Source organism: Perissodus microlepis, chromosome 17, assembly GCF_051167445.1.
Source record: "Perissodus microlepis isolate ML-2025 ecotype Zambia chromosome 17, ASM5116744v1, whole genome shotgun sequence".
In the NCBI taxonomy this organism is placed as follows: Eukaryota; Metazoa; Chordata; class Actinopteri; order Cichliformes; family Cichlidae; genus Perissodus; species Perissodus microlepis.
Genome location: NC_140477.1, coordinates 13425763 through 13439144, shown reverse-complemented (window position 1 = coordinate 13439144; position 13382 = coordinate 13425763). Strand labels below are relative to the sequence as shown.

General features: G+C 38.9%; 1 protein-coding gene across 6 annotated transcripts in view; it reads left to right on the top strand.

Annotated features, from left to right (window-relative positions):
- The window catches only part of anks1b (ankyrin repeat and sterile alpha motif domain containing 1B), a 278541-nt gene that overhangs the window by 170873 nt on the left and 94286 nt on the right, over nt 1-13382 (top strand). For all 6 annotated transcript variants that reach the window (XM_084911141.1, XM_084911142.1, XM_084911145.1 and 3 more), the window contains one exon: nt 6869-7055. In XM_084911141.1, coding sequence (XP_084767267.1) covers nt 6869-7055 — 187 coding nt within the window. The remainder of the gene's footprint in view (nt 1-6868; nt 7056-13382) is intronic.

Below are 13382 nucleotides of genomic sequence, written 5' to 3'. Positions count from 1 at the left end.
AGTGTGTACGTTAGATTTACATTGCTTTTGCTGATACCTCAGGTTTTACTGTAGGTATTAACTTGTATTTGCAAGGATATTTTTTGTTGCTCAACAGCTTTGATAATTCCATTTCAGCCATCACACTTGAATTTAAACAAAGAAAAAGTAGCAGTTGGAACTGACAAGGAAGCTCTTTGGTGTAGTCACCGTCAGCTTTATGGAAAGGCCCATCTAAAAAGATCACTGCACCCTCTCAGCTGAATTCTGCTGATATAACTAAAGTATTAGTTAAATTAAAGTTTACTGTTCGCTAATGAAAAACATAAAATAGCACATTGCTGGTAAGTTATTCCAGCTCAGGTTAATTATTCAGTTGGTGTTTCTGATGCAGTCACCAATGAGCCTGTGCAGGTCAGACTCTGCAAAATATCCTTGATGTCTCTTTGGAACTGAGGAGAGGTCATTCATCAGCTTATGCAGCTAGTCTTGATGACCCTACTTGAACTTTGCAAAACAAATGGAACTGTGCTGAGGGCACTCTGCACTCACAGTCATATATATGCAACTTTCCCAGTATGTGGTAAATTCATTTAACCGCTTGGCATCTGTAATCTAACACAGATATATCTGCATTTTCTGAGTTGGTTTCTGTGAGTGTGCTATGTGTGTAAGGTTGTAATCAAGCAGACTGGTTAATGATTTTGGTTTAAAGTAGCAAAACAGTGGTTATCGCTGTTGACTCACAGCAAGAAGGTCCTAGGTTCTAATCCACTTCCCAGCTGTCAAGTTTGCATGTTTTCTCTGTCCATGCGTGGACTTCCGCTTCCTCCCACGGTCTAAGACTGTGACATCCAAAGACTTGAAATGTATGTCAACTGATTATTGGCTGTAGGCCCAGTGTATAGGTGTATCAGTCTCATGGGATTCACTCAGCTTTAAATGGAAATTTATGTAAATTTAAAATAACAGAACGTGCTGTGTATTTTAGTTTACAGTCTCTGATTTGTGGGCATAAATGTATTCCTGTTTTTTTTGTTTTTAAATAAAACGTGTAATAGCAAAGTTACTTTATCCAAATGCCCCTGTCAAAGTTGAATGCTCATCCATTATATATGCTCTGACACTGACCTTGTATTCTGTACAAAGTCAACACATACTTGTGAATTGTTGTCACCTTTTGTGCTGGTGGGATCTAAATGCTCTCTCTATCTCTCTATATAATTTGATTTATTTTGAACTTCTAGAATTATCACATTTTCTTGACTAAAACAAACCTCTAGAATCTTCACTCAACACCTCACAGACTCAGATCACATTGGCGTTTAGAGCTCATTCATCCTTTCACTCCCATCAGTCAGTTAGATGCTGAGGTTGTTGCTTGTGCCACTTGCTGACTGCTGTAACAGTGTTGCTCCTGTTAGTTAATCTCACAGGAAATTTGCTCGGATTTGTCTGTAATTACAGTAAACACTTGCTTTACATTTCCATAAATACATTTGAGTGTTTGTGCCAGCTCTTCATATGGCCCACATTGTCGTGTGTTTGTGTAACAAACAAAAGACGAGAGAATGGGGCCCTCGATTTATACTGTTCAGTTCATTTTTCTCAACCCTTCCTTACTCCATCTGAACATTTTCAAGTTATTGCAACAAGTAGGAGACCTTTGTGTTTGTGGTTAAAGAGAATTTCTTTCCCAGCCAGTGGCCCCAGAGGACAGACTTGGGTCATGCACTGCTAATAGAAGTGACTCAAGCTAATACTAAAATCTCTCAAGTGGGAGTTGCACATCTCAGCTTTTCCCTGCCGTTTTCTGCCTGTATTAAAAGGATTTGTAGCCGGGATTTGGATGCTTTCAATAAATTATGCAGTTCATACATATCATTAGTTATGAGCCAAGAGGACTGCTAGTCTCTGCTGGCCTCTGCATCACATTTAAATCATCTGTCACAATAGATTTGGTGGGAAAACAAGTTCAGTGCTTGGTAGCAAACAGAAGGTAAATTACTTCCTGGATTCCTCACAATCTTAGATGATGGAACAAAATAAAAGACTGTTTCATCTGACTGTGGGATAGAGCAAATAAACACAAGGGATGGCAAGCGATAGCAGAGAATGGTGGGGAGGACACTTACAGTTCTAGGAAGATTATTTTGTGTGTGTGTGTGTGTGTGTGTGTGTGTGTGTGTGTGTGTGTGTGTGTGTGTGTGTGTGTGTGTGTGTGTGTGTGTGTGTGTGTGTCATGTTTACATATCTTTGTGGGGACCAAAAATTGGAAGTTTACTATACTTTTGGGGGACAAAATTGCATAGTTTGGTTGTAAAGGTATGCATTTTATGTAAACCCTAGAAATAGCTTTATGGGAAATCAGCAGTTTCTAAAATACTCAGACTGCCTTGTCTGGTACCAGCAATTATGTCACCTTCAAATTGTATACGTTGCTGAAATATGTCATGCACTGAATGTAGCTTTTTAAATTCAGTACATGACATATTTCTTAAGGCAAATAATGAAAAAGAAGTTTGATCGTTACAAGAAACACACAAGAAAACAGAGCCATATAGCTGAATGGGGCAAAAACAGCATGCATCAAAAGAAAGTGTACAAAATCCAGAGATGAGCAGTGGAATGCTACTTGTAAGAGTTGCAGTTAAGAGTTTGTTTTGGAATTGGGGGGAAAAGGAGGTTTTAGATGTTTACTCCTGTATCTTTTCTATTCTCTTGTTCTTCGCTGCCCTCTGGAAGCAGAAGCATCGTCAGCTCGGCACTTTTGATCATTTTGCCTTCTGAGTTTGTGCGCCTACATCTTTCTGTGGACGTGTGTGGCAGCTGAAATAAAAGACAGACATATGCTATTTGCAATGCTCCACATTCGGGATCATTACCTCTAAGCTAATGTTAACAGAGGACGAGCTGCTGTAGCAACTGAAAATATCAATTAAAATCTAACCATAATTAACTTTGAGTCTACTGCTCACGTTACTTACAAAAGTAACATTTAGAGACAAATAAGCCTCATTCTTTGGTGTATTTGACATATATTATGTTTGGTTTTTTTTGCATTGCTTCCCTCAGAAGCATAGTAAATATTTCTGTGGGGAGTTTCATTCATCAGAAGTGGTGATATTCCTACCTTCTAATCATGAGATCCGATTCTCATGTTATTGATAAATTACCGCACAAATGCTGGGTTGCAAAAGTGTAAATTATTAGGATTTCAACACACGTAGCTTGTTAAATGCCTCCCCCCCCCCCTTTTGCTATGTTGTTAAAGGAAGGAAAATGGTTTCTTCTAATGTTTAGTCATGCATTGGGTGTGTGTGTGTGTTCCCGTGTGTCTGTGCTCATTAATCCCCTTCCAATCGGGCACGACATGTTCATTAGCCCGCTGCCTGTTTGCATTGTTAACGCTAAGCCTCAGCCAGAGCTATGGCACATGTGCATGTTTTTTTTTTCTTATATGCGTTAATGAGTGTGCGTGTGCAGGCTCTTAACAAGCACAAGTCTAGAGAACACACACATTTAATAGTTTGAAAGAAGAGGAAGACAAATGCACATAGATGAGCTGCCGATAAGTACAGTAAGAGAGGGATGCTTTAGGAGCAGTTGATATACCCATTAAACTCCCTGAAGACGGAGACACACAAAGGCTCAGATTGCCACTTTAAAATACCACGGTGTCACATTTGAAGGACTTCACTCATTCTGTGTTCATGATTGCTTAATCTCATTTTGAGCCCTCGGTGTTCTGTTGTTAAGCTTCCAGTAACACGTTTTGAGTCATGTCACACATGGCTTGTAGCAGTGTCTTTATTTTCCACAGATTATGTACGCTTTAGATCGCAGAGACCTGATAACAACGCCTAAGTTGTCGGTTTGTGTAGAATTGCTTCTGTTACACGACCAAAGACAAATGGAAAGACTAATGAAGAGAATACATGGCTTTGACAGCTGGTTCTTGTAATGTCCCTCCCCTTGCCCAGTCAGTGTGTTTCCCTGTTGGGCTCATACATCACCGTCTTTACTCCCTGTACCCTTTCTGGGTTGTTGTGATCTTGTCTGGTTGATGCATTGGTCCTTTAAACATCCTTAGACTCTGTTGGATTCTGCTGCTGCTGCCGTGTAACTCCCTGGTGACTGACTTTCCACAAAAAAAATTAAAATGAACTCTGTGCCATATTTGGTTCTTTTAGCAGTACCTTGGACTTGAGCAGTGGCGTATCCTGAAGTGTTCACTCTTAGCCTGATGTCATTTTCTCTCTGTGTGTGCAAAAATTCTTCTTCATTCTTCCACTTAAAAGACCAAACACACTGCACCAAATTGATCTTCAAGTTCAGTAGCGGTGTACTTTGGGGTGGATTTCTTTCTTTTATTGGTAAAGTTAGTTGGAAATGATTGTTATTCACTAAAGAAATGGAATAACCAGCTCTACTCCAGCCTACCTGCACCCTTAAAGCTCACTCAGCATGGTGTACCTTGTCTAATCGATGCAAACAAGCAGAAAAAAAACTGTCAGATTTTCCCCTAAGCTAGCTTAAAGGCTGCAGCTTCATAAATACTGCACAGACATGAGAGTTTGGGTTAGCGTTAGTATTCTCACCCAACAGCACTTATTTCCCAGAATAGAGAAAGATATCCACGGCATTCAAATTTATGTTAAATTAATCATTCTTTCACTGTCCTTCCTTTTTTTGCACATTGTCTTCTCTTTCTATTTTCCATTCTTTTGTTCTTTATTTCAATCTCGTACCTCTTACTTTCGTCAGTGATCGCTTGCTTTTTGGCCTGATCCTCCCTATCCTGTTTCAAATGTTTACCTCTACTCATTGTTTCTTTTGTTTCTTCCTTTTTATTTCTTAATTGCTTTTCTTTTCAGTCAGCGTGTCTTCACTCTTTCCATTTTTTCATCCTCACTCAGCCTTTTTCCCTGTTCTTGTTCTGCTTTTGTGTTTTTCATCCCAGTTTAGTTCGGCGAATATCTCAAAACCCAATTTGAATGCGTCATGCATAGAAAAGAGCGTCCTGTCCTCCTCCTGCTTTCATTTCCTTTTATATTCCTTTCCCATTTCTCAAGGTTTAGTTTTTATACCTTGAGTCACAAAATAGACCGTGAAGGTCTTACGAAGGTTGTTCTGTTGTGCGTGTGTGTGTCTGTCTCTCAATATTTCAGGATGATATTTTGCGTTCAGAGTTCACTCTATTGATTCCCTTAGCATACATCCTTTGAGTTGTGATTGCACATAAATGCACCAGCGGGGTTTTGACTGCCTGAGTTGTTTGTGAAGCTTAGCAGCAGGTTGTTGAGAGCTGCAAATGCCTCATTATGTAAGATGTGTTTACCAGATGCCAGTCTACAGTTTCATTTGTCCTCTGTCTCACTTTATCACTCACATTTGCGTCTTCTAAGCAGCCATTTTGGCTCGCTTCTTTTTCCTGTTCTACCTCTGTCATCTGCTATCTTGCATCCCAGTTTTACATGAGGAAAAAACAGATGTCCATATCTTATGTTATACACATTTTTTTTTTTTAAAACAATAGGAATACATGCCTTGACTTAAAACAATGCCTTTGTGTTTTTGCCTCATATGGTGTATTTTCATGTATGTTTCCACATGTTTCAATAAACTGCTGCATCCATTTCTCCTCTTCCTAGCAGTGATTGCACCACCCATAAACTCATCCAGAAAATAATAAAATAAAATAATAAAGGGATTTGCTTTTGACTACGAGAAAGCACAAGATCTTCAGCAACAGAAGTGGATCTGTTGTATAAAAAGGAAAATTAAAATAAAGGGCGAGAGGATCAAAACAAAAATAAGGAAAATTGCTTTATTGGTAATTAAAGTTATTAGCTGGTCCCTGTGGTAAAACGAGTGATGAAAAACAGAACTCTTCTTACATCTCATGATGAGTGGGAACATTTATTGAGCTGCAGGAAACTGCATTTTATTTTTGGTATAAATCAAAAAGGGGCTGTTTGTTCAGAGAGAACTGTGTTTCTCTAAAGCTGTAAATTCTTGCAATTGCAATTCTTGTAATGGTTCCCTTTTAGTGGCGATCTGGTCATGAACAACATAAAGCTGCAACACAACATAATGTAATGTAGGATCTGACTTAGTAAAAACCTAAAAAACCTCATTCATAAACAGGAAACTGATAAGTTTGTAGCATAAACCTATTCGCTGGAACGTTCAAGACAATTCAGTTTACACAGCAAAAAGCATTGAACACCAAGCAGAGCTCTTTATATTTCTCGTATACGAGGGAGGCCCGAGCCAAGTGACGTTCCTTCCACTTGACCCCAGTTGCTCTCGTCCGCTCCCTCGTAACACTGCTGTGTGTGTGTGTTGTCAGAGTGTGACCCTATAAACAACTTCCCTAAACCTGCTGGTCTGGAAGCCCAGCAGTTCATCTAAACAAAAGGCACTTAGACTAAAACAGATATAGATATGTTTATCCTACCACAAAACAATAAGCGAAGGTATGACCTCTCCCATGCTCCCAGGATGTGGGTGTGAATGCCAGAACACTCTGGAATGCACACAAAGTCTTTGCAGACTATTAAGGATCAACCCTCTACCAACTCTAAGCATATATGAGTCGATATTTCTAAGCATAAATGACAATCCAACAATATAAATCTAACAGAAACGGGTCATAATAGCACAGTAATCAAAAGATATACGAATAAATACCCTGCTACAATGAAAATGTGAAACTGAAATCGCAACATACAAAACCATACTTAGAGTTAATTTTAAGTTTTTTATTCAGACGGGAAGAAAAAAAATCTGTCTGGCAAACCTTTTTTCAAGCAACCCAAACAAAACTAAACACTCAAACAAAAAAGTTTTGGACTCTCAAACCCTTCGTCTTCTCTTCTCCCAGCCCAAACAGCGCACCTCTCTGTCTTCATCCTTGGATGTCCAAAGGCCGGTCAACCACAGCTGTGAGCCCAGCGAGGTGAGCTCTTCCCTCGGCTACGCCAGCTTCAGCACCAGTCCCCCTGCCAGCCCTCCGCTCAGCCCCAACCAGGAGGACTCTGCAGGTTCCAACGACGACTGTCAGCTCACAGGTAAGAAGCATTAAATGCCCTTTAACTTCAGTTTTCCAGTTACAAAACAAGATGATCATTATTGAAGGCCTGAGCCTCAAGTGAGAACAAGTCTTTTACCTGGAATGTAATGACATCTCACCTCCCCGAGGGGAGGGAGGGGGAAGCAACACAGATATCTTCTCTAAGGAGTAATGCTGCGCTATTTATATAACCCTTTGCATTAATGTAATGGCAGCAATCAAAGCTACTAAAACACTTCCTGTTTTAATAGATGCAAATTAAGACTGAGTAACTTTGGAATTAAAGGGGAAGTGTACAATTTTAAGGTGGCATCTAAAGGGCTGTTTTAATTATTTATTGTTCTATGAGTGACTTTCCTAACTAATTTATCATTTGGTCAATTAAGAAAAATAATTAAAGAGATTTATTATTCTTTGTTGCCTGACCAAAAATCATCAGTTTGATGAAAAATAACATGGTTGTGAATAATGTGGTTTTTTTGGATATTCACTAACATGTTGCCTGAATTATTCTTTATTTTTGGATTAGTGGTGTTTTATCATCAGAGGGGTCTATTCTCAGTGAAGCATCTGTAGAGAGGGAGTGAAATGTGGTTTGAGCTAAAATGAAAGGGAATGTAAAATCTGTTCAGAATATTTAAAATGCCACATTTCTCATGTGTATAAGCCAGCTGGTGTCTTGGTGACCGCCTCTCTTACTAAATATCTACTCTAATAATGCATAACGCACATATTTTATCGGAAAGTGAATATAATGACTGCTTGTATGTTTTGCCATGTGGTGCATCATTTTTCTTGCACTTGGGTTGCTCATTATAACATAGCTAAGCCCACCTTTTTTTTTTTTTTTTTTTATTCCTGATGTTTTCCTTTTACATGTTGTCACTGTTGCCTTGGTTTAAATGATGCTTAAACTCTGACTGCATGGGAACCAAATAAAACCCTAATCTCTTTGTCCTGGGTCCCAGGAAATTGAAATCATATTTCTACTCATTCTATTCTGGTGGCCATAACCAAGTGGCAAGCACCTTAGAGGCTAAGAACGTGTCTGAGAACAGCCGGAAGGTGTACAGAGTGCACCATGAAAGCTGGATCATTTCTGACTGAGATGAATTAGAGATCATGATCCAGGCTACACTAAGCAGGCAGACAGTTTAGCAACAGCAGAAGAACACTTTATCTTTTAGTTAGGCATCAGTCACACAGCCCTGGAGACCCTAGAGACCCACACGCCTCAGTTGGTGAGTGGTTGTTGGATGTTAATGGCGTTAGTGCTTGAAATTGGTTGCAAAGAGGTATAAGATGCAGTACCAAAAGTCTTCTTGTGATTGCTTTTGTCGCTGCCAGATTGCATTGGTGACCATCAGTTTGCGTAGGAGTTGCAAACTAACCAACAAGCGGCAGTGAAACCTGAAAAATTTAGACGCAAACCAGAAGACACAACTTTTACTCACCAAGCAAGTTGTAGTTCCAGTTGGTGTTGCACTCTTCAGTTTCACAGCAGTTTAGCGAGCAGTTTGCAGGAAAGACTGTCTTCTATACAAACTGTGGCCAACAAGAGCAATCTAGAGGTTTTTTTAGTCCCACGCTGTGTTCTCTTTGAGACCAATTCTGCATGTTTACAAAAAAGCAACTTCCTGCAACCACTCGTCAGTCGGGAAATATATATTTTTGCTTAGCAACCAGTAGTTACCATGGGGTCAGTAATTGGTCTTAAGGCCTGTGTGACTGTTGTTTGGCAAGCAATTTCACAGTGACTACTAGCTGCCTCTAGCAACCAGTCACAACCAATCTAGGACTGCTAGTTGGTCTCTAGGCCTGTGTGACTGGGGCCTTAACTTAAATGAATCACTGCAGCGAGTGCCTTGCTGACTTCATTCATCAAAATAAATGAATAATATCTCTATTTGCTACTACTTGCAGATGCTGGAGCCACTCAAGCTATTGCTGAAAGGATAGTCATATTATTAGTGCAAACATATTGAAAGATGCCAGTTTGGGTTTGTTTGCATTCAAAGTTATCAGCACATCCCAACACAGACACATTAGCATGATGTTTTTAGATTATATGCCATTTTAACTTGTTAAACTGTGTTTGCATAATCTGCCCTAGACTTTGTTTTGACGAATACAGCCACACCAGCTACTTTTACACAGCATCAGTTACTGCGGGTTGGCTCTGACACCGAATGTTCAGCGGTTAGTTAGACCTGTCGGGTAATGCAGGTTCACAGGTATGAAAATGCAACATTTTCAAAACTCCCATTTTCCACAAGCAGCGTGTTCCTCTCACTGGCAAAAATAATGGATTATAATGGATTCCCAGAGGACTCGTGATTTTCTCCTCATCAAAGAAACACCGGTAATTTTCCAACCAGTGAGAATTTAGTCAGATGAAAGCATCTGAGCAGCCAATCAGCCAGGTGATCTGGAGACTACAAACTTCAAACTTTCCTCTGTCTTTTCCCTTAAAGCTAAATGCATCAATGCTTTGCAGTTGTTAACATTTTTTTAAACTTACTATTAAATATTCACCAAAAATCTTCTTTGCTCTTGCAGAGAACTCCACTAATCATGGCAAGCCAGTGAAAATGAATGTATTTAGCCTGATATATTCACCATTTTAAATGCTTGTGGGGATGTAACGAACAGATTAATGTTAGAGATTGAACTATTACTACTGAATAAATCATGTTAAATATATTCTTTTTAGTCTGGCATTTAAAAAGCAAGATTTTAGGGTAACAATATAGCAGATGAATCGCACATCTGTTCAGCTTTGATGCAAATCAGGATGCAAGCTTGTTTGCAAGCTTGCTGGCTATCTTAAAAACTAGGCTCTGAGACATCAGCAAAAAATTCTCTGTTAGTCCAGTGGGGAGTCGCTTTTACTGTCACGCCAGATGAAACACTGTTTCATCATTAGATGCTCTCCCCCACTAGGTTTCAAAGTTTCTTCTCCAAAAGGAATATTCGGAGTAATGAATGAGGTGTTCATATAAGAGTCCCGTAATCAGTGCATCTGAGTCTTAAATCTGCACACGTGCACATTTCACTGCATTTATTTAAGCTCACAAAATAAAAAAGTAGCATAAATGCTAATTAATGCAAGCATGTTTACTATTCACGTGCCCCTTTTAAAAAAAAAATGTGACTGCATATTTATGAGTTTGACACATTTTTAACATCATGGACTTTCCATTACCATGTAAATTAGGGAACATTTTTGAATATTCCTTAAATTATAAAAAATCAAGTCGTTCATGCGACGATTTCTACTCCTGGTTTTATGTGTGTATGTATAAGGTGGCTATAATGTAAAAATGGCACTTTAAGGTTTGATGGTAGTTAGCAAACAGGAGAAAAGTCAAAAGTGGAAGACTATTACAGCTGTCAAAATGTTCTGAAAAATAAAGAAAAATGAGGCTCCGCTCAAACTTCACCAGGTAAAGCTAGCATGTCAGATGTACCAGAAATATGCACCATCACTGGAGATTAGAAGTGGGTGGGTGAATAGTTCTAAGTCAACACTGAATATTATTTTTGCTTGAAATACCAAGTCCTACAGTAAATCCCCTTTTTATTAAAAAATTATTTTTGTATGTTTATGTCAGCACAATGTAATGCTTTCAATATTTAATTTTCAATATTTAATTTAAGTATTTCTGTATTATGAGATATTTATTTCTGACCTTCATTTCCTTGGTGTCATTTCCTAGAACCTCGTTTGTGTTACCATAGTGATGAAATCCCTGTTGTCATGGAAAAGTGGTGGCCTTGGCGATGGTTAGCTTCTGACGTGGTAATACTTCCTTCTCTCACCTGGCTTTCAGTCCAACTGTCCCTCACACCCGCAGCTATCGGGCTTCCAACAAAAGAGGCAAAGCAAGGGAAGCTGTCCAGGCAGGAGACATATTTGATGTGTGTGTGCGTGTGTCTTTGTCTGTGCGTGTGTCTGTGTGTTTCATCCGGGAGCAGTTCAGAGACCCTGCTAGACTTTGATCTGAGTAGAGCCTCAGCAGGGGAAAAACACATTCATTATCAATCCACAGGTGCATGCACACAGACACACTCGCGCGCGCACACACATGCACACAGGCGAAAAACTGAATGAGACATCTTCATCTAGTATTCCTATTGAAGCATTGCGGTGGTATTTATGTTACAAGACTGTGTTATTTCCCTCTTAAAGCTACATAATGAGCCTTGGCCTGTCACTGATATCTGGTGGATGACTTCTGAGGACAGAAACTGAGGAGCAATTATTGATCACAGTCTCGAAAATCTCTTCTTTTTGACTTTTGAAAACATTGCCTGACACTATGTAAATATATCGGGCATGGATAGTGTTCATAGTTGAATTGCTGAGTGGATACATAAAAATTTAATGGCTTGCAAGAAGGTTCTCGTGCTTAAATAGCTTATCAGTGGTTCATTTAGAATGCACAACCACTTAAAGTGTCTTTTGGACACTGTTGCCTAAAAGGCATCCCACTTCTCAGTGCATTGGATCAATGCATTGATCCTGTACTTAATAATTATGCATCCAGTTATTGGTTGAATGGATGCAATAACATATACTGTACTATGTAAGATATTTGCTCTGTTCATAAATATTGAAAGATGAATAGAGTGACGAACAATCAGTTAAATTACATTCCAGGTTATTTACAGTCATGATTGGCTAACTCACTCTAATTGTAAACAATCTTAAGAATTTACCATATTCAAAAAGGAGTAAGCTAAGCGGCTAATCATGTATCTGTAACCTTTTTTAATCATGAGCTGTTCAAACTTTTTAATACATTTTTATTTTCATTTTAGAAAACATACTTTTTCACTCTCCTGGAGAATAGGCATGAGTAGACTGATACCACTCATGTCCTTATTTGTAGACTGTAACTACTACTATTGCCTATTGCCTAAGTACCTAAAGGCTGAAGTTCCTTGAGTGACCACTTGGTGCTGGTTCCAAAAACGAGTCAGTTCTTATAAACTTGCATCGGACCTGAGATAAAGTTTTCTCAACTTCGAGGCGGGCAACTGAAGCAACTACCAGTGAGAGTAAAGATTACTGTTGATTGATACGTGACCTGGTAGTAAATACATAAATACATTAGATGGTCACCTAGGCAGCTGGAGCATGGAATATCTGCAAGCAACGAACTGTCAGCTTTAATGCGATATGCAATGAGCAAATGGCTCCCAGTGTGGATGTAGCTTAAACCTGTGAGAACAGAAAGACTTTCCCAAAAAGAAAGTTTCTTTCTGAATGTAGACACAGCTGTGACTGACCTGAGGTCTTCAGAGAATGTATTCCAAAGAAAAGGACCACAGTAACTGAAACACTCAGCACACTTGGATCTAATAGTCACAAGATTTGCACCTGGTGACCTGAGAGGTCTAATTGGGTCATAGACACTGAACAAGTCAGAGATGTAATAGTGAGCCAAACTATTGAGAGCTTTATGAACTAATAGAAGCATTTTAAAGGTAATTATGTGTTGAAATGGGAGAAATGACTTTAACACTGGGGTAATATGTTCAAATTTCCATGCAAGGGCTTTGACTGCTGTTGTCAAAGTTGTACTAGTGATGGTTTGGATAGTCCAGCAAGTCGAGTGTGACAGAAAGCCGTTCTGATGACCTTATTGATATGATTATCATAACTCTAATTATCCAGTATTATGCAGTCTATGGATGGACCTTGTTAAGTGCAGGACATCATGGTGGCCGGATACATCTTTTATTTACAGTCTATGTTAAAGACATAGAGTATATATTAGAGACTCACTAGCTTGGCTCTGTTAATAGCTGATACATTAGCCCGTTAACCTCTAATTCTTTTTACAGGATTGATGTGTCATATAATTTCTTGATGGGTGTGACAACTTTTAACTCTGTTCTCCAGAAAACAAGTAAAACATTTTTTCAAGCTCTTTTACTTAAAAGACTTGATTTAATTTACTTTTCTTGATTAAGTCTTTGCAACTTTGCAACTGCTATAGATAAAAACATGAATCAATAAATCCATTTTATCTCTATTTTTCAGGAGGAAGCATCACATTACTATTTTAACCTTTAGAGCATATAGAAAAAAATCTTGTCATAAAAACTGGCTGCTGATGCAGACATACTAAAATTTTACATTCTGGGGGAGGGATTGTCTTCTTATAATGGATGTGTAATGCCTTATCACCCTGCTTATGAAAACCTATTATATAAGTCCTACAGCACTTTATAGATGCTGCCAGTAATGCCTTCTAAATATGTATACCTCTATTTGTTCCACTCTTTCTCTGGATGTGTGTCTCCCTCACTCTCC